The sequence below is a fragment of the Panthera tigris genome, chromosome D3, assembly GCF_018350195.1.
Source record: "Panthera tigris isolate Pti1 chromosome D3, P.tigris_Pti1_mat1.1, whole genome shotgun sequence".
NCBI lineage: Eukaryota > Metazoa > Chordata > Mammalia > Carnivora > Felidae > Panthera > Panthera tigris.
Window position 1 is genome coordinate 32,746,191 of NC_056671.1, and position 21,546 is coordinate 32,767,736.

Here is a 21,546-nt window from a genome sequence, read left to right on the forward strand (position 1 = left end):
TACCAATCTTGTGGACCCCCACTCCATCTGGATGCAAGACATTCTTATAGTAAGTAAACCTCATAATAAATAAATAGAGTTAATTTAGCAGTTCAGTATTTTCTAATTAATCTTTACTGAGAATATAAATTTACTGGTACCAAAGCTAAGGTTTATTTATGGAAAAAATACACCCGGAGTCTTACTAAGAAAGGGTCAGATAAACTAGAAGTTAGAGCGATAATAACAATAAAATACATGAGTCATTAGCTAATCACACAGAATGTAATTTGTAGCTGGCTTGAGTCAGAACAGGCCGAATTTCTCCAGAGGTGGAGCAGGTTGTTAACCAGATATCGGTCATGACCGCTGCATTGGACAAGTTAAGGGGAGGGGCTCCGTTACAGTGAAGGAAAGGTTCTCTCTCATTTTTTTCCTAAACAGACATGAGAACTGGCTTAAGATGAGCTCAGTATGCACATCAGCAAAGCCTTTGTAAATTCTGTTATTTCAAAGGAATCAAGCTGATGACTAGTGCACAGGAATCTTACTATGAATTAGAGACACAATCCATTCTTCCTCCAAGTGGAAATAGTTTTACTGTTCCTTGTTATAAAATATATAATCCTGGTAAAAATGAATTTGTAATTACAGAAAATACATAGAAAAAAATCAAATGTAATTACACACAAAGGCAACTATTAGAACTGTTATGTTTTTACTTCCAGGTTTTTTCCTATTCTCAGACATATTTATAAAATAAGATCATGGTGTTTTTTAATCTGCTTTTTCATTGAACAGTATTGTGGTCATTTTCTCATGTGGTTGTATGTGTGTGTGTGCTTACATATATATATTTAAATTTATATATATATATAAATTATATATAAATATATAATATGTATAAATGTAAAATTTATATATACGCTTATATAAAATTTTTTAATGACTCCAAAGTATTCCTTCATGTACCCAGTATTTCCTGACTTTTTTTCTTTCTCATTAACTGTCTCAATACTATATTACTGAGAACAAGTGTTAAACACTTGATAAATACTTTCCTGATAATCCGAATGTTTTGCAAGGTCAGCTTACGTTTCCTGTCCTCCTTGGTGATATTTCTTCTTAAATAGTTCAGAAGACACTTCGATTTTTATATAGGTATGTATCGTGTGTGTGTGTTTGCTGGGTTCCTTTCTAAAATAATCACCCCTTTGCACTAGTAGCAATTTCAAACATGATTATGCTGTGCCTTTGACCTGTAAGGGATCTTCTAGAGATCATCTAGTTATTTGTGGATGGTACTTTCTAAATTTTAAAAACCAAGCAAAACCATTTTTTAACCCTCGATATAATCTTGAGCTTTAAAAACAGATATTTAAACTTTCTTTCTTTCTTTTTTTTTATTTTAGAGAGGGAGAGAGGGGCAGAGAGAGAAGGGGAGAGAGAATCTTAAGCAGGCTCCATGCTCAGCATGGAGCCCAACGTGGGGCTTGATCTCACAACCCTGAGATCATGACCCGAGCCGAACTCAAGAGTCAGTCACTGAACTGGCTGAGTCACAAAGACGCTCCTTAAATTTTCTTAACAGAGCACTATGAGAGCTTCATTGAGGACTACTGCCCATTTTAAGTGGGTCTATACACGAGATGGACCAAAAGAGATCCTGCTAACGGTTTTGGGTTTACCAGTAAGAAAAGAATGAATATATCTGGAGAATAAAAATGAAAGTGAGCTGAGAGGTATTTTTAATGAAAGAAAATTTGCGATCCAGAGGTGCAACTGAATTTCTTATTTTTATAACCTGTTGTTCCAGATGCTTTCGAAAAGATCCAGGGACTCTCTGAGCCTGTTGGTGTTGTTATCTTCCCGAATCACCATGTTGTAGCTGCTGCAGGCCGCAACATAAATGATAGCCGTGACATCTTTGTGGAAGAAGAGAGAAAAAGGGAAGCCCCCTAGTTAGAGAGCCACTGTGTGGTTATGATCAAGTACACGTCCAGCTGCTACTCATTTTCATCCCGTGATTATAAGAACGACTTAAAGAAGCACTGTGTGTGTGGTTGTTTCAGTAATGCACCCGTATGAGCAAATGACAAATGTAAATTTAGGATGCTTAAATTCCTTTTTTAAATTAAAAAAAATTAATGTTTATTTTTGAGAGAGAGAGAGAGAGAGAGAGCGAGTGGGTTAGGGGCAGAGAGAGAGGGAGACACAGAATCTGAAGCTGGCTCCAGGCTCTGAGCTGTCAGCACAGAGACCGACACGGGGCTCGAACTCACGGACTGTGAGATCCTCCCCTGAGCCGAAGTCGGACTCTTAACCTACTGAGCCACCTAGGTGCCCTGGGATGCTTAAATTCTTTATGAGATTCACATTTAAGGCATTTGATGGGTGGTCTAATCTGATTCAAAGCACAGAAATCACCGTTAAAGCACTGGATCCATTTTCTTCTCTCGTCCCTCTGGCCGCCGACATCAAACATGCTGTGGAAGAACAACAGGACACGATGACGGGGTTGGGGAGGGGGGTGTGACACCTCTGTGCTTCTTTCCTTGGCTGAGGCTCCCGGCCTGAAGCACTGCCCCATGGGTGGCCCCCGCAGACTGCTCCACTGGCTCTAAGTTTCTGCCTGACCCGGGAGTCCCCACCAAGGTGTTCCTTGGGGTCACAGCCCTCACTCTGTGGTCACCAGGCCGGCTTGGGCCCCTCTTCTCAGGGCAGCCTGTGCCGGGCATCCCCCTGCCTGAGCGGGTCCTGTGTACCTACCCAAAGGCCACTGGATCTTTCTCACCTTCTCAGGTGGCTCTGGTTCCCATGTTCCTCCCTGCCCTAAACTTACTGCAGGCCCTTTAGGGCCACAGAGTCTGTACGGACTTATCCAAAAGGACAGCGAGGCACATTTGGGATGTTTGATGTCCCAGGGCCCATGGGAGGAAGGCTGGGCTCCCCGACCCCATCAGGACGCCAGCAGACAGCCAGGGCAGGGGGCGTCCTGCCCTTGTCTCCGCAGCTGGTCTGCTCTCAACAACTTACTGAAAGTTTACTTTGTCCACTTGGAATCGGGTCTCAAAAATCCCCGATGTCAGAACTCGGCATCTGAGAAGGTCCTGAGAACAAGAAGACAAACCAAGTGGCAGCACTGTTCTTCAGAAGGAAAAGCCCTGAATGCAACCATAATAACGGAGTTTTTCAGATGACCATCTCTTCTAATTGTAAGAGAAACAATAATAACTAAAAAGTCAGACAAATACTCTGTCTCACCACCTCCCTCCCAGCAGAAAGTCACAATTAATGTATTAGTTTTGTCTTAGAGACTTAGTAGCTGTGCTTTAATTTCCTTTAGTAGGTTTTTTGTTGTTGTTGTTGTTGTTGTTGTTTTTAATTTATCACTTCTGCATGTATGTCCATGCCTGTCCTGCACCTGACAGGAGACCCCGCGGCTCTCTGCTTGCTGCACCTACCTGCAAAGCCACCTGTTCCGGGTGCAGACCTTCTGGGTGGGAGAAACCAAAGGCTCGAAAACAAAGGTTTGGATAGTTTTGAGCTCTTGGGGTCAGCCTCACAGAGAGATGGATTTTGGGGTGAGAGAGGAGCTCAGGCCTTCAGGAGAGGCAGAGAGGAGAGAGATGCCAGGAGGAGCCCACTGCCAAGGCCCTCCAGGGGACATAGGACACTGGGGGCGGGGGTGTTGGAGAGGCTGTTTGAACGGAGCCCCCTAACTTCTTTGGAGTTCACTAGCTCTAGAGGCTGCTGGGAGCCTCCTAAGCTGAGCAATTCAGGGTTTTCTCCAAGTCTCTGCAGATGCCTGAGTGCCAAAGGTTTCGAGGGGGCACAGAGGGTCCCTCTCTTCTACTTACGAATGTGCAGTGGGATGCTTTTATCCAGCTCAACCCAAAGACGACGCTCTGGGTCACACCCGGAGAGCGTGCCTGTGATATGTGAGCCAGGCCAGGGCCCAAAGCAGAATGGGCAGAGTTTACCAAGCTGGTGAAGCACAGGTTCAGTTTTCCGTTCACAGCTCCCAGAGGCATGGGAGTGGCACATTCCTATTCCACAGGGGAAATTACTTTGATATTGCAGTTTAGAAATCTAGTAGGTTTTAGAGAGCTAAGTCAGGAGGCACAGCACAGGTTCTGGTGGGTACGCTGCGTGTACGTGCAGGGACAGTGGAAATGATTTGCCAGAAGTAGCTATCTTGTGGAATCCCTCCTCCTTAATCCATGTTAAAGTAATCATTGAGTGATAACTGGCACTTCCTCTAGTCCCAGAAAGTTCAAACAGGTGGTTGCGGGCTCCCGCTTCACATACCTGGTCTGTGGGTGTGTAGTCCACCAGACTGACACTGTCGATTCTTTCCAGGAAGCTGAAAAGAAAGCCAGCATGGGCTCAGTAGTGTTCTCTGATGGCTTCTCTCCGGGACTGCGGGCCAAGGGGATGGGATCCTCACACAAGCACAGGAGGGCAGGGGCAGGCAGAGAAGCTGGGGTAAGTTCCCCCTTCCTTCCCTGAATATGTGTCCTCCCAGACAGCAGAACATTCCCGATGGAGGGGCCAAGGTTGACTTTTCTTTTCTTTTTTACCTCTTTTTTTTTACCTTCCCTCTTCCCTTTTGCCCACCGCCCTAGAGTTGGGGGGGAGGGGCCACTCAGCAATTGGGGAGGGGCACAGGGCCTCCTTCAAAGCCACGCTAGTAGCAGAAGCCCATGTTGCAACGTAAACACAACGCGGGAGGTCAGAGTCGTTCCTTTAGCGTCACGGGTTCCTAATAAGATCCAAGTAATGTGCGAGCGCGCACACATCAGCAGGTTTAACCTGGTGTGTTCACCTGGAGGGACTCACAGAGGGAGGGAGAAGTAAATGAAAGGAAAGGAGAGGAAGGAAATCGCACTGTATGTGTACGTGGAAGGAGACGTGGGCACTTGCTCTCTCTCCCCACAGAGAGGCCGCCCTGTCCATCTCCTCGCCAACCTTGCTTTATTCTTCTACGTGGCACTTACCACGGCCTGACACGAGTCACATTTATTTATGTTTATTATCTATCTCTTCCTCCAAAACGCGAGACCCCCAGGGCAGGTCTTTGTCTCGCTGGCCCAGGTATCCCCGGCACCTAGCGCAGGCCTGGCCCCTAAATTTTTGTTCGGGGAACGAATGTCTGCCCCCCTCCTCCTCCCGCAGCTAGAAGACGTAAGTGAGCAGGTGGCTGAGAGGCCCAGCCCATAATGGACACTGTGGAGATTTTTAAGACACAGGAAGACCTGGGGACTGGTTACCTGGGGAGTAAGGACTGCTTCTGGACAGAGAGGGGGCAGCGGAGGCTTCAAAGGGAGGGAGGACATACAAGTGAGGGAGGGGACTGAGTGGCCCCTGGTCTCCTGGCTGTGGGTGAGGCTCCAGCCCTGGGGAGAGTGAATGTGCCCCAGACTAGGGGGGACATGGCCGACTTCCTTGTCTGTCCAAGCCGGGATGGTTTGGGTTCCATTACTGGGCCTTCCTCTAATGCTCTGATGCTTGTGGGCATTTTGCACAGTGCAGGATGCTGTCACCTCCCCATCTCCACATGCTCCCCCCACCTGCCTGGATGGCAGGCCCGTAAGATGCTTCCAGCCTGGCAAGAGGGAGGCTGAAGGCACATTAAGGCTACTCAATTCCCTTGGCTATTGTTATCTCCTCCCTCCTAGAGAGCTACAGATAGCCCCCAGTGGCCTGAGATGTGGCCTGGTGCTGGGGTGACATTTCCGGGGCCCTTCATGACTGCACTGCCTGTCACGGCAGCGGTCGTCAGTCATCTGCAGAACTGTGGCTAGGTGGCAGGGCTGCTGAGAAGCCAAAGGGACCCGGATCTGCCTGTGGCCTCTCTGGAGCGGGCACTGTGAGCCCTGGTAGGTGTTGCTGTGTGCCTTCCAGAAGATGGGTGAACTGGCCGGTGGGGAGAGCTGGTCCCTGAGCAGGAGGAGTTCGGACGGGGCACAAACAATTCTGCAGGTGGGGCGGGAGGGCCTGCCTGGGAGCTGGGGAAACACAGGAGCCTCAGGGAGGGGCCTAGCTTGCTTGAGGTCTGGTTTGAGAGCCATAGTGCAGTTTGGCTCAGTCCTTGCTGCCCTTGAATTTGGTATGGTGGAGAGCATCTCAGAAGTACACACCCAGTTCCTGACCATCTAGTGGAAAAGGGGCGGAAAGACTCTGATGGAGTCAGAGTGAGACAGGTTTCTGCTCCTAGAAAGGGGGCTCTGGTCTGTAGCCCAGCCGACCAGGCGGGTCCGGTTGGGAGATGGGTGCCGCCCCCACACTGTACAGTAATTCGATTCAGAGATGGTCTATCCTCCCAGCAGGAGACACATAATACTGAACATGTGATACAAAAACCAATCATCTCGGGTGAAAGGGGCTAGAAAATTAACCTAAATATGGAGCCTTTGGGTATAGTTAGAGTTTAGGAAGCAACCAATTTCAAACAGGATGCAAGAGGGTGGAGGTAGGTGGGTGAATTAATTCAGATGGTAATAACTAGTATAAGTAGAAACAATGAAATGTGGTTAAAAAAATACATCAAAAGTTCTTGATAGATGTGATTAAAGACTGTCTTCCAAAGGAAGAGGTGGGAGTACCATACCGAACGCTATTAAAAATAAGGGGTTCTGAGGTGCCAATGACAAAGGCAAAAGATGTCGAGTTCTTTCCCATCCCTAATTTCCAGGGCAGATATTCAAAGTTCCACCCGGCTCTGGTACTTAATGATCTAAGTGAGACCTGAGAGGCATCCGAACATTTCCAAGAGTATCTTCTCAATTGTTACTGACGCCGAACGGTATTGTGAGTTCATGCATTTCAAATCTGTGCAATGAAAATAAAATGTGAAAATTCTCCCCTGAAGGTAAATGCATCCCCCCAGTTCTCTGAAAGACCCTCTAAGGCATAAAGGAATGACAGAAGAATCTATACTGTGGATTTCTGCCAGCCTTTTGCCTTAATCTTTGATTCAATCACTGTATTTTTCCAGCATGCTGTTAGAAGTACTTCAAATCAGAGCTCCTAAGATAATATCTATAGAAAGCTGAGTTTTAAAAGGGTCTTCTAAATCATACACAGAATTTCGCATGACTACGTTTTAAAGGGTTACTAAAACTATCTTCTTAAATATGCCACTGCCTCTTGTGTGGAAAAATTAACCAGAGTTAAGACTCAACCTTGGAGACCAGTCACTCACACTGGATTCAGTTGCAAGACAATACCAAACTAGAATTATAAAAAGTCACCATAGTGATATGCATGCTGTAAAAAAGTAGTTAGAAAGCAATTTATTTTGATTTTTTTCCCCCATTATTTCCAGCTACAGCTCAGGATATTCGTGCTTGGAGAAACATTTTCATGCTTTCCATTTCGATCCCCCCTTCTGCTGGATACTGGCACAAAACAGCAGCTCATGGTCTATTTCTCAGCTGCTGTCCGCCACCCCACTATAACTCAAAAGTCACAGAGTTCTTATGACCATGGCGTTGATCATGAAGCAGGACAAGGGAGTATGAAAAGATGAAAACTGTTGTTTAAACACCTTTAAACACTGAGATCTGAGAAAAAGCACCAACTATATTTAATTAAAATGTATTACAAACTGTTTTGTTTGTGAAGAAGTGGCAATCTGGAATTCTGGCAAAGGTCAGTGAGAAACTTTTCTCAGCGTTACTGAAGTTTACTTCATGATGCTAATGTGCAAGACATACAGATACCGTTGGAGGAGAAAAATATGACCTCCGCAGTGACAAAGCACCAGGCAGTTCTGCCGTGCAGCAGGTGAAGACCCACGCTGCCCAGAAGGCGGTCCTCAGACCGGCAGCACGTGCCAACCTTAGGAATCGGAATTTCCAGCTGAGCCACATCCCTAGGTGGTTTTGACCCACAGCATCCCCGGTGCCTCAGTGACCCCTGTGCACGCATCTTTTCCTCTGTTTTTACTGCCATCCTGCTCTAGGCTTCATCTCGTGTCAGCAGGACAATACAATATCTGATGACTCACACTCCTGCTCCTTTCCTCGGGGTAAAGTCCACATTTTCATTCCAGCCTCCAAGCCCTTCGCAATCTGTCCAATCTCTTCCCTCTTTTTGATGCCAAACGAACCCTCCACTCCTTTCAAATCCCCGTGTGGTTCTGGGCCTCTCAGACCTTTGTGTAATTCCCACTTTATTTTCTTTGAAGCCCCAGATTCAACCCTACCTCTTGCAAAAAGCCAACTCTAACCACAACGGACACCGTGATCCCATTCTCTGTGTACTCAGTGTGTATGGTTTGATTAGTATGGGCTACTGCTTTATACTGTAACTTATTCCCTTTTTTTAAAATGTTTATTCATTTTTTGAGAAAGAGGGAAAGAGACAGATTGAGCAGGGGAGGGGCAGAGAGAGACAGATAAACAAAATCTGTAGCTGTCAGCACAGAGACCGATGCGGAGCTTGAACTTAGGAACTGCGAGATCATGACCGGAGCCGAAGTTGGATGCTCGATCAACTGAGCCACCCAGGCGCCCCACTTAACTTCCTTTTTAAAAGTTGAAGTATAAAACACATGTGTGTCAAGTGCACTAAGCTTAGTGTTCATTTTGATGACTTTTTAACATTCGTATACACTCGTCTCCATTTTTCTCTCTGTGTGTATGCTTTACCTACCTAAATGTATGGAGTACTGTTTAAGGCAGAAGCGTGTCTTTTCCCTAGAAAGAAGCCCCAGATCTATCTAGTCGACATCTGATATACTTTAGTCTAAATCTTTTACTGTATTCAGTCACTCTGAATAAACACTGCTGAATTGTTTGTCCTGCTACTATTCAAGAGGGAGGGAGGATATATAAACCTCAAAAAGTAGGAACAAACATTTCAATTTGAAGAAACGTGCTGAAAGAAAAGGATACACGGTGCTTCTGAGGAGACATAACAGGGCTCTGGCTGAGTGCTCCCTGCACCCTCTTTACCCATTGTGTACGTTGTCATTAGAGAACTCTAGGCAGGATCACAGCTGAGAACCCCAAGGGAGCATGCGTTCACACCAGGGACACTACCAGGAGCCAGCTCAGCTGGGTACCACACCAGGCCCAGTAATTGTGACCAAGACAGACACTGCCTTACCATCTAGTTGTAGAAAAACAAACCTAGGTAAACCAGGCAGGCATTCTGCTATGATTTGTTATGATGACAAGTGTGCCTGTTCCTCAGTTCATTGAAATGTCCACTGGCTTGGAGCTTTTTGCCAGTATTACAGAAGGTGTTGAGCTTTGGATTTTTGGCTACAGAAATGGCTCCTAGAAGATGTTGTGTGTATTACAGAGGAGGCATCTAAGACACAAGGTTCCTCCCTTCTGCTTTATGATGTGAGGTCTGTTTGGCTGACCCGAGACTACATTCTGTTAGTAAGGTTATCAGATGGGTGCTTATTTTAGGTGGCTCTTTTCCAAATCAAGGACAGCAGGATAGGCACCCAGTGTACAAGACTCATAGCATGCCTCCACCTGAAAGGCACATACTCATTAACGTTTCTGGAAGAAACAGCTTTAGTAAGAGTTCTAAATTGCACATGTATCATCTGAAATGAAGGAAGCTAAATCGTTCATAAAATAAACTAAAAGTATATTCTAAATCCATGTTAGAAACTGTACATTTGAAGGCAGAAAATAAAAAGGAGATTTGAGTAAAAATTGTACTAGTACCTGCATGGAAGATTAACTATTTCTGTGGGATGTCTGAGCGGAAGCCTTTTATAAAATAGATCTATCATTAGTCCAGGAAGTTTCAATACAAGGAACAATTCTTGCTGCCACGAAGAAACTATTACAGTAAAGAAGTAATAGCTAGAGTTTCTAGAAATATACATGAAAATTCCATGCTAACAAAACAGAAATTAAGGTGGTAAGGGAGAGTGTGGAAGAATACCATGCTTTCTGAACCAAATCTACCTCTGAATTCTTTTTTCTTATATAGTTTTTTTAAATAGGATGTACACTCACATGCAATAACATGCAGTTTAAAATGATTTATTTGACAAACTTCTGTGGCTTACATTTCAGCATTTCATCAGCTGCAAAAGTGAGGAAATAATTCATGGGCCTGGTATGCTTTTGAAAATATTTATGGTTCATAAAAATGTACATTCATATAGTTTGAAATGAACGTATTTTAAGAAAGTTCAAGCATATACAAGCATTGTTTAATCTCACAAAATATATTAATTTTGTTGGGAGTATTTGCACTATAAAAGGGTCTTTAATTTACCAAAGGATTCAACACTAAGCTATATTTTAAGTTGTAATTATTTTTCCCAGTCTAAAGAGGCGGTTATGACTCATGCTATGCTCACATAGCTGCCTCTGTGCAACCATGTGGATAAGAAGAGACCCCAAAAGGGAAGAGTTTTAGAAAGAAGAGGCAGGGACAGATAATCAACCGACAGGTATCCCTTACGGAAGACTTCGGAACATCCAAATGTAAAGACACTTAAAAATGAGGGTCAGTCCTCATCTGCATTTACCTGTTCATTTTTTTTTTTTTTTCTTTAATACACCCATTCATACTGGAAAATGTAATGGTGATTATTTGGCCATGAATCTTTCAAGGGGCTTGAAAGAGTCCCTATAACTATTTTTTTGGAACACTGGAATTCTCTTATGGAGAAATCTACCAGTGAAGGAAAGGGGAAATTTCAAATATCCGCAAGTATTTACCTTAGATTAATACACTTGCCAAAATAAAAGCAAGTTGCTGTTCTCCATGTTCAGAGGCTATGAGAAAGTGGTGGTTACATGCTTTACTTTGCAGCCAGAAAACACACACTGCTGTTCTAGAAAGATGAAAGGCAACACAGATGGGCTCTAGCCTTAAGAGGGTCAAGTCTACTGTTAAATTCTCCATCTTTCCTCTTTCCCAGACTTCCAGCTGGCTGCACATATACTTAAGTTATTTGCATGGCTAAATAAAACATTCCAACTTACTTCCAAGGCTTTTCAACAAGTTGTTCCTCTAAAAGAAAATAATAAATGCAAGTAATTAGAACCTAAAATGCAGTTCTAATTTGATGTCTATTTTTGGTTATTAAAATCAAAAGAAAACCTACAAACACACCACCCTGGAGTTCTCTTAAACCAATCAACAGTTCTTTGGCAATGTTAGAGTAATATGACTGCCATGCTAATTAACATACTTTATAACAAGGCTAATTGAAGTGTTGAGATAGGAAAATAACTAGAAGTGTGTTCAAGACGTTCATTTGAAACTGTCACGTTAAACCTTGTCTTTTGACAAAGTCCTTAGTAAATAAAAATATAAATGAGCAAACAATTTTTCCTTATAATAAATGAAATTATGTGGCCTTTTTCCAGTTGTAAAAACGTAACTACCACATGAAAAATTTATAGAACATAAACAGTAAGAAAATATTATGCACAATGTCCCACCATAATTTCAGTATAAATTATGTGAACAGATCAACAGAAGTCTGGAGGCGATGGCAACAAAACAAAACAAAACAAAACAAAACAAAACAAAACAAAAGACTCCCCAAACCCCACAGAAATAGCACGGTCCATTAAGTTGAATGAGGTGTTGATAGCCCTATAATCAATCTAAGTAATCCTTCTCCTCTTAACTTTTTTGCACCACCTGTCAATTCTAGATATTACCAATTACACTAAATTAAAAAAAAAAAATCCCCAATTTTGAAAATTCAGGCAGAAAACTGAATACACCGAACAAGAGTTTGGACCAAATTTTTGAGAAAGATTCATACACACCAAATTAACTAGTTCTGTTAAAAGGCAGCTATAAAAATACACATCATCACAAGCTATACGGAACTTTAAAATCCAGTTAAGATGGAGGGAGCCTGGAATTTCTTAGTGTATCTGGAGAGCGCTGTAAACCCAAAGGTAGAAGCATCTTAAGTAGAGAGCATTTCAGCATTCTGGCATGTTCAGAGTTTCTAGTGTATAGTATCTCATTAATTACAGAGCATTTCAGAAGGTGGCTACGGCCAGGAAACCTCAGAGTGGGTTCTGTCGTCACACCTGATCCCGCAGGCGGGCCAGTCTCTGGGACAGTTCATCCTGCTCGGCGGAGGCCACGCTCGTGCCCACAGAGCCGGTCTGCCCCTGCGGCAGCTCCATGTTGAGGTCTAGGCCGGCCTCGTCTGCCATTTCCTGGAGCAGCATATCCACTTGGTTCTGGGGAGTGGTCAGCGTAGTCGTGCTGCTCATCGTGTCTTCCATTTGCTGCGTCTGGACGTCCAGCGTCTCAAACTGGTGCTCAAATTTGTCCATCAAAGCAGAGATCTTCTCCAGATTCATAGTCTTCAACGTCGCATCCATCGACTTAACCACACCGGCCATCGACTTGGTCACCTTGCCCATCGTCACCGCCGTCTGGACTCTGGCAGCCACCGCATCGACCCGCGCACTCATTCTCAAGAAATTCACCGCTTGGTTCTTCTGGCGAATGGCATTTTCGGCGTGTATCCTCGCCACTTCCATGTTGCCCTTCTGAATGGCCTTTTTAATCTTGGCCTTTTCGGCCTTTTCCTCCTTGTCGCATTTTTTGGCACTCCTGCTGAGTTCTTTGGCGGCGAACTTTAGGTTGAACAGGTGTTTCTCCATGTTGGACATAGTCGGACGGTTCCTAGGGGTCTGTGGCCAGGGCCAATATGAGCGCGGAAGAGGGAGAAAAAGGCAGGTCCGCTCCCGGCCGCCGCTCCTTTGTTTTGGTCCCACTTCCTGTTTCTACGGCGCGCGGCGCAGACGGTGACGTCAGAGCCCGGCGCCGGGGCGGGGCCTGCGGGACGGACGGCGCTTGGGGGTGGGGCGGGGGTGGGGCAGGGGCGGGGCCTGCGGGACCGAAGGGGCCGGGGGACGCCCTCTGAGGCGGGGCTCGGGCCGCACCACGCAGACGCGGACGGACGCATACGGGTGGACGCTGCCGGTGCCGACCAGGGCGCTTGTTTTCTACGCTCCGTTTTACAGACATTCAAGCATTAGTAAATTGACAAAAATGAGTGTCCATGCACACTTGGGAATTAATCTACCGACGCAGGCAGGCTGTGTCTAGAACTCCCCGTAAAAAAAATCTCCGAGGTCCAACTTGGCAGGGCTTCAGGTGTGTCTGGTCAGGGGGCTAAAAACCGTCAGCCAGGTCTGCAGACCAGCGCTTTATTTGCCCAGGTAACTTCCACTTCCTCAGGGGAACCTGAACCGTGGTTCATTAATTCATTAACAAAACAAAACAAACCTGCATCACCGACTTGCTTCTCAATTTCTGACTACAGTTTGGAAGGGAATATTGTGATATCCTTTTACTGCAATGGGTGAAAATACCTTCAGAACCGTGGACCACCATATTCATACGGTAGCTTTTAAGTTCAGCTTCTAGGTGCTTTGCCAGCAACTGTCATCCATCTTTTGCTGACACAATTCTATCTATTTGATGTTTTATAAATATCCAAGGAACTTCACTCACATTTAAATTTGACAGGCTACATTGTCATTTTAAATTATGCAAGCAGAGGATGGTGAAGTATTGGGACCGACACCCACTGGCATACATCAAAACTGTCACTTGGTATTATACCCTTAAAAAACTCAGGCTTTGCAATGGCGGCAATGTGTGCTATAGCTTTTTTTTGTTTTAGAAAGATTCCTCAGATACAGCAATAACAAAATACAAGAAGGCCCAACCTGCCCTAATGAGCTAGGTTGAAAATGAAGAGCGAGAGCTAGTTCTGTTCAGAGAATTTTAATCCAGAGTCATACCATCCCGTTCGGTTTCCTGTGGTAACTTGCAAACCGTCTTGCACCACAAAGTAAGGGGGTGCGCGTGTCACATGCATCTTCTTAAACCACAGCTCTGATTAGATCACTCATGTGCTCCAAAATCTGGGCAAAAAGGCTGAACTTCTCTGTGAGGCATACTGGGTCCCCACCTTCTTTTTCTTTCCTTCCCCTCTGTGCCAGTCAAACCCGACTGAAGCATGGAAGTCTATGATCATTTGTGTCACTTGATCAGTGTGGGGAATGAGGCACGCTCCTCCCTCTGTGTACACTGTCCCTGTTGCCTGAGCTTCCACCCCACATACCTCTGCCTATTGAGATCCTGACATTTCTTAAAAGCCCCCTCCTCCATGAAGCCTTCCAGGATCCCTCTCCTCTGTGCTGCCTCTGTACTCTGGACCTCTGCCTTAGCACACAGGGCATAACTCCTGGAACTGGGTCTGTGGGTTCAGGGCACTACTATATTATGAACCACATGGAGGTAGAGAACAGTTTTATTCCTTTCCCCCTAAGGAACCCAGCAAGCTCTCTTCACAAAATAGGCACTGAGTCCAGTAAGACTTTGCTAAATTGAATTGTGGTTGAGAGGAGCTAGAACATTATCCTAGTTAGCAGCTTAGCCAAGATTACTTTTTTTCCCCAAAGCAGAACTCTTTCTTCACATGGGACACTTCTAGAAACAATAGAAAAAATCAAATAAAAGGAAATCTGTTTGAAGTGGGGGTAGAGGACCTACGTCTCCTTCTCTGCTCACTCCCACCCCCACTCACCCTCCCTTTCTTTTGGTTTCCTTTCAGTTAGCCAAATGGTTCCTTGACATGTTCTTTAGTTTGCCCAATGACAAATTCTAATCAGGTGAGAGGGTTTGGAGCATAATCACGAGAAACTCTGATAGATGAGGAGGATGAGGACAACAAACATTTATTAAGTACTGGTGTGCCAAGCATTGTTCCAAGCACTTCACATGAATTAGCTCATCTCACCTTCACAAACCCTCTGGGGTAGATGCTACTAACGTCTCCGATGTACCGGTTAGGAAACTGAAGTACAGAGAGCTAGGCAACTGGCCTGTGACCACACATCTGCTACGTGTTTGGAATAAGATTCTGTGGGAGCCCCTGGGTGTCTAGCCCGTTAAGTGACCGACTCTTGGTTTCGGCTCAGGTCAGGATCTCACAGTTAGTGAGTTAGAGCCCAACGTCAGGGTCTGTGCTGACGTTGTGGAGCCTGTTTGGGATTCTCTCTCTTCCTTGCTCTCTGCCCCTCCTCCCACTCAAAATAAATAAATAAACTTAAAAAAAAAAAGTAAGAAGAATCCATGGATATAATGAGACCAGTATAATAAGGAGGACTCCAAGCAGTTAATAAGAATAATAGACTGATCATCTTTGGCTTAAAAGAATAAGGTGACTTAGCTGTTCTTTTGAGAAGACTGAGGAGTTGCATGGACTCTAAGGTTGATGTGACCTAAGTTAAGGTTGCTAAAAGCAATTAACGCCCCCTGAAGCTACTGTCACTGACTGATGGCAAGTCTCCTCTCTGGGCCGGTCAGTCTAGAGCATGGGGTAGGGTTCCAGAAGCCATATTTTCAGACAGCAGGAACAAGGAGGGGCCAACTTCACCTTTGGCCAGTGCCCCTCCTCCCCCTGAGCTGGGTAGCAGCAGTCCTTAGGCCTCATCCTCTTCTCTCCTCTATCAATACCCCAGCCATCCCCATTGTGTTCAGTATGATCTATAGCTAACACTCACTCGTGCATTTCTAGAGCAAGTTTCCTTCTGAGCTCCAGTATCCCCAACTGTCTCCTGACACTGGAGAATTTGGGGTGCCAGACTGTTTGGCAACTCCTCCAATTGACTGAACTTGCAGTCCTTCTCCCGAAAACCTGCTCATCCTACCTATGAAATGGCACCTCTGTTCACCCAGTTACTTGCTCGAGCCAGATTCTTAGGAATCATCCTGATGACTCCCTTCTCTACATCTATCTACATTCTATTGCTAAGTTTTCCATTCTTTCCATTCCATTGAGGGTGTAAGCCTTCAGGGTCTGTTTCAGACTAGCATGCTTTCTTTTTGTGTATCTAGGATAGGGGAGATTATTTTGAGTTTATGTAAGATTATCAAGGAACCTTTGTCCTATGGCAATTCTGACTGCACATGGGAATCTTCTGGACTCAATTCATGGTGTAAAGAAAGAATACAGACCTTCCTTGATTTACGATGTGCTATATCCCAATAAACCCATCATAAGTTGAAAATACCCTAAGTTGAAAATGCATTTAATACATCTACCCTATTTAAATTTTTTGAGTGTTTATTTATTTGAGAGAGAGAGAGAGAGAGAGAGAGCAAGCATGAGTGGGGAAGGGGCAGAAAGAGAGAGAGAGAGAGAGAATCTGAAGCAGACTCTGCATTGTCAGCACAAAGCCCGACATGGGGCTTGAACCCATGAACTGTGAGATCATGGCCTGAGCCAAAGTCGAACACTCAACCAGCCACCAGCCACCCAGGTGCCCCAATACACCTAACGTATTGAACATCATACCTTAGTCGAGCCTGCCTTAAACGTGCTCAGAATACCTCCATTAGCCTGTATTTGGGCCAAAACATCTAACACAAAACCTATTTTATAATCAAGTGTTGAGTATCTCATGTAATTGACCGAATGCTCTACTGAAAGAGACATACACAATGGCTGCAGAATGGCTGCAAGGGTATTATCCTTGTGATCATGTGGCTGTCTGGGAGCTGTGTCACTGCGAGGCACTTTACTGCACATCGCTAACCTGGGAGAAGGTCCAAATTCCAAGTATGGTTTCTACCGAACGTGTATTGTTTTCACATCATTGTAAAGTTGAAAAGTCCTGAGTCGCAACATCGGAAGTCCTGGACCCTCTGTAAACAGTGTACGATCGTGGGACTAGTCAAAGCTTCTGCAGTACCTTATAACACCCAGATCCAAAGTAGAAACTTTCTTCTTAGGGACTCTAAGAAAATTTTGATTAGAGTACAGATATCTCTAGAAAACTGTGAGTCAAGCCAGTTAATTATTTTCACCATAAAATGGGGAAGAAAATTGTTTTAATTTGGTTCATACGGCCTATTCTGTTTCTTTCTTCCTTTGAACCAATACCAATGGCTAAACTTGAGATATTTAAGCGGGTCCTACGGCTTGAGTTCATTGGAAGAGAATCATTTGCTAAATCTAAAGACATTCCAAAATAAAAGAAGGAACTAAATATATATGGAAAATAATTTTATTGTGCGTGTTAAAATCCTACTTCTCACAGGTAGTTTTCCAGGGGGGTTGAAACGTTATGCCTTGATTCTCTTTTAGAGTTCCTCTTCACTTCCCACAATTGTACCTATGTATGTATCTGTGATTATCTCAGCAGCAGTGTGTCCTTTCCGATTTTCCCATGGTGACATTTTGTTTCTTGGCCTGGTACCAGTCAACCTCTGGGACACACAGATGCTTAATACATTCCTGTTGAATGTATGAATGCATTCAAAGAACATGGCATTGGATATATATCTTCTTGGTGACCATTTTAAGGGCTACATTACATATACCGTATTACTGTATATATTATATATATAATTGTTTCTATCACCTTTTAATTTTGGAACACGGCTATAATTAAAAACTCCGAGACTCCTCACACCTTGGGAAATTGCAAAGTCATGGTACCTCAAACTATGTTAACGTGATGTCAACGTTTTAAAATGAGTACAAGGAAGAGTTAGAAACAGAAGAGTTGCATTTGAGTGGACTTCTGCATTGCTGTGCATACAGGCTGGTAACGCCTAGATTTTTAGTCCCGATGGTGGTGCAGGGAGTTAACACTCTTAGGAGTACCCGAATTCCCTATGTCCTGATGGTCTAATTTGGGATCTACCAACTGTACTGACATGGGGGTGCTCGTGTTTCCTCTCTATACTGAATAACTTACCCGTGTGATGACAGGCTGGAAATTAAATCTAGATACTCCTGGCTTTCTAAGGATAGTCCAGGATTTCTTTTGATGTCGAGTGGGGCAATGATCACCTTGTTCTAGATGTTCAGAGAACTGGGTGGGAGGCTCCAGATTCCTTCCCAGTCCTCTTTGCAATAAAGAAAGACCTAGATTTAGAAAAAAATCAATGGCAATACTTTTTTTTTTTTTTAAGTAATCTCTAAATATTAATTTTTCTGCTTGGGTTTTGTTAAAGCATAACTCTACACTCTTTTTAGTTCAGTCTTATTTTAAGATGATTTTGGATCTTCTCAGCAAAGGAAGCAATGGGAAAGCAGAGGGAGAGGCGTGCAGTGTGGTCCTGACTGAGCAAGGGGCCTGGGGCTCTTTTTTTCTGTCCTGGGCAGCGCTATCAGCTCTCCTTGCTGGGCCTCATTTCTTCATTTATAAAACTGGAAAGGGAGAAATTATGATCATAACAGTGGGTAATAAGGTCTGCATCAGGTCTTGGCACCAGGAAGGACTGTTCCAAACCACTAAAGTAAAAAAAAAAAAAATCCCTCAGAATAATTCAGGCAAAGTCTCGAAATAGCGTGTTCTGGCAAAGATATAAAGCAACGAAGACTCTCATAACACTCCTGCTGGGAATGTCAGTGGATATAATCTCCTTGGGAAAAATAGCATTACCTAATAAAGTTAAAATATGCATCCCCTATAAGCACCAATTCCTTATCTGATTATCCACCCTAGAGAAACTCTTGTACCTGTATACCAGGTTACAGAACAAAATGTTCACAGCATCATTATTCGTCATAGCCCAAACCTGGAAACAACCCAATCGTCCATGAACAGAACAGAAAAATAAATTGTGGTGTATTTTTATAATCGAATACTATATAGTAATGAAAATAAATAGCTATCACCATACTCAACATATGAATAAATCTTAAAACCTTAATTTGAGCAAAAGAATCAGACCAAAATGGTATAGGCTGCTTAATTTCATTAAAAAAAAAATCCTGAAACAGTCTGCACAGATTCACTGTACAACTTACTAAGAGAAAAATGTGTATTATCTAAATTGTCCTTTTCCCAGCAATTTGTGATGGACGTTTGCAGATCTCACAGGGGACATGTGGAGTAGATTCAGCGAAAACAGAGAAGGCAGTCTGTGTCTATTTCTGTGTTACTCCTCCCTTTACAGAATGTTCTGTAGAAAGAAAACCTACTCCTTCGATGGGGTTCCTGCCTCAGAGGGAGACAAGAATATGAGTAGAAACTAAACTATGGAAGGAAAACAAAGACCTGAAATATTTTCTGTCTGTGAAACAAGCAATATATTCCTCTTTCCAATCACCGTTCCCCCTTTCACCAGAAATCTTTATTATGCTTTTTTTTTTCTTTTTAAGAAAAACTTATTTCCCTGCATAGAAACACACGGTAATATCTAGTACTGCCTGGCTGTCTAATGGGACACTGGTAGGTCGTCCTGCAGACACAGTGTGGGATGGAAAGCAATTTCACAGCTAAAGATCTAGGGCAAATGGGCAGGGGGGCCACACTGGCCTGCCCAGGCTGCGTGCGGGGCCACTCTGCAGGAAGTGGCTGTTCTCACATCACTTTAAAAAAAACTTGAGCATTAAGCTTACAACCTGCGAGTTAAAAAATCGTTAATGTGCACACAAGACAGCGAATTTTGTTGCACACTAAAACCTTTTCTTGTCTTCCTGTTGGTGCACCCTGTGTGTATAATGTAAACAGATCATCAGAAGCTGAGAGCTTCCCCAGGGCTATTTTGGACTGAGTAGGGGGAGGTGGTGGGGGTGGGGGTGGGTCTTTACTGCTGCTTCCGGGAACCAGTGTGTGCTGTTGACGCACCCGTATCCCTCATCAGTGCTGGATCTGATCTGCCATGTGACACAGCTTTTAAGTCACATCATCTCACAGTTAAATGAAACTTAAGTCAAGTGACTTAAAATATTCATGTCCACAGAATAGACAGTACTAGTTCTAAGGAATCACATATTCTGAGAACCATTTGAAGTCTTTTCAATTCTGGTTTAACCCCTACAATATACAAAAAGGAAGGAGTCATTGGCCATTAGTGCCCCTGCAAGGCTGAGCCTGGGAATTCCTTTTGGTCAAGGAAAAGCTGCAATTCAGCTTTTGAGCCAGAACATAAAGACTGTCAGTTTAAGCTGGTATCTTTAGTTAAGCAAAACCATATTAGAAACCAAATACAGGGGCGCTTGGGTGGCTCAGTTGGTTAAGCATCCAATTCTTGATTTCCACTCAGGTCATGGTCTCAGGGTTGTGAGACTGAGCCCTGAGTCGGATTCTGTGCTGAATGTGAAACCTGCAGGAGATTCTCTCTCTCTGCTCCTCTTTCTCTAAAACAAAAACAAAAACAAAATAAAGAAAAGAAACCAAATATAACTTAATTCAGGGAGTCCTACTAGAAATAATTTATTTTTTAATCCTCTGTTTACATTGTATAAAGCCCTACGGGAAGCAGAATATTTCTTGTTGCTTCTATACTACTACAACGTACTATTACAGGATTCATTTTTCTCTGAGACAGTGAACACTGGTGGCTTAATTAAAGCAAGCCAAAGATAGATACATATCTTGTAAGTGTTAACTTTAAAATGGTTTTGAACTAAGCCATCAAGTGCCAGATACCTCAACTAAAATATAATGGATATGCATTCTTGTTCTATAATCTTCAATGGGGCTGGGCTAGAATCTTCCAGCTCGTGCCCAAAAATATTTAGTGAGTTCATGGCTCAGGGATGGGAGACAAGTAATCAGCAAACGCGATGCATGTATTAATGTTCCATAAAGCAGAGGTATTTACTTCCCCCGGTGTTTCTTCTCGTGGAAGGTTCTGCACAACTGGGGCATCAAGGTGCTGGCTGAGCTTTTCCACTAAGATAAGTTCAACATGTAGTGGTTTCTTTTCCAGGAACTACCAGACTGCCTCAGGACATGATTAACCATGTCCTAAATATAATAAGTCCCAGCCAAGATTAACATCTGGAAAATAAGACCTAATAGTAAATCTTAGCAAACTGCAGGAAAAGGAAAATGTATTTTTATGAGTAGTTTAGGGGTTAAAGGAGAATTTTCAAAGCTAACTGAATTGCAACTTATGCTACAGGGTGAAACTTTGTGAATTCCTCCAAGTCATTTACAGGAAATAGAATAAGGACACCAACACAAATTGCATTCAACATGGTTCCTGCTCACTGGAAGCATCCTAGGGTTTCCTTTCTGCAGCTGCTCACAATGGTGTGTCTGTGACGGTACCATCCTGGCAGGTCCCACTATCTGCCCCAGGTCCTTGCAAGAAAGCTGACCTTTAGAATCTAACTGGAAGCGTGTGGTTGAACAAGGGTGGAGAAAGGAGGAGTAGGGACTTCTGGACGAGGCAAGCCTTCTGAGAAGGGGTACCGCCTGGGCTCTCTATTTTCAGAGACCAAGTATATGCTGATTTGTTCAGACCACACCATTTGTCAGAGGAAGAAATGGGATTGGCCCTTCCAATCTACATTTACCTGACGCTGAGTTTCTTACCTGAAAAGAGATCTGAGACGTTTTTAACATGTTCAATGCAGGATAATAAATTTTTTTTCACAAATGACCTATTAAGTCTCGTAGATTTTAGAAGAAGTTATATTTAGTCCCTGCATGGATCTTGGCAAAGTATAGCAAAGTAATTTCTTTCTTAGCAGTTACCACCTGCCTCAGGTAGCTTGGTATGAAGACTCTTTCATTTCTTCTTCCCAGAAATGATGCAGAACATTCACATTAATGC

The 21,546-nt window shown here is 43.8% G+C and overlaps 2 protein-coding genes across 3 annotated transcripts in view; both read right to left on the reverse strand.

The window, feature by feature from the left end:
- GNAL (G protein subunit alpha L) overlaps positions 1 to 21,546 on the reverse strand; it is a 149,945-nt gene that overhangs the window by 7,465 nt on the left and 120,934 nt on the right. For both annotated transcript variants that reach the window (XM_042961326.1, XM_007085906.3), the window contains exons 6-9: positions 4,291 to 4,345; positions 3,016 to 3,089; positions 2,407 to 2,465; positions 1,784 to 1,904 (exon numbers count right to left, since the gene is read on the reverse strand). In XM_042961326.1, the coding sequence (XP_042817260.1) occupies positions 1,784 to 1,904; positions 2,407 to 2,465; positions 3,016 to 3,089; positions 4,291 to 4,345 (309 nt within the window). The remainder of the gene's footprint in view (positions 1 to 1,783; positions 1,905 to 2,406; positions 2,466 to 3,015; positions 3,090 to 4,290; positions 4,346 to 21,546) is intronic.
- CHMP1B (charged multivesicular body protein 1B) lies at positions 9,983 to 12,737 on the reverse strand. The gene has a single exon (XM_007085905.3). The coding sequence runs from the start codon at positions 12,615 to 12,617 to the stop codon at positions 12,018 to 12,020; it is 600 nt and encodes a 199-aa protein (XP_007085967.1). The 5' UTR covers positions 12,618 to 12,737; the 3' UTR covers positions 9,983 to 12,017.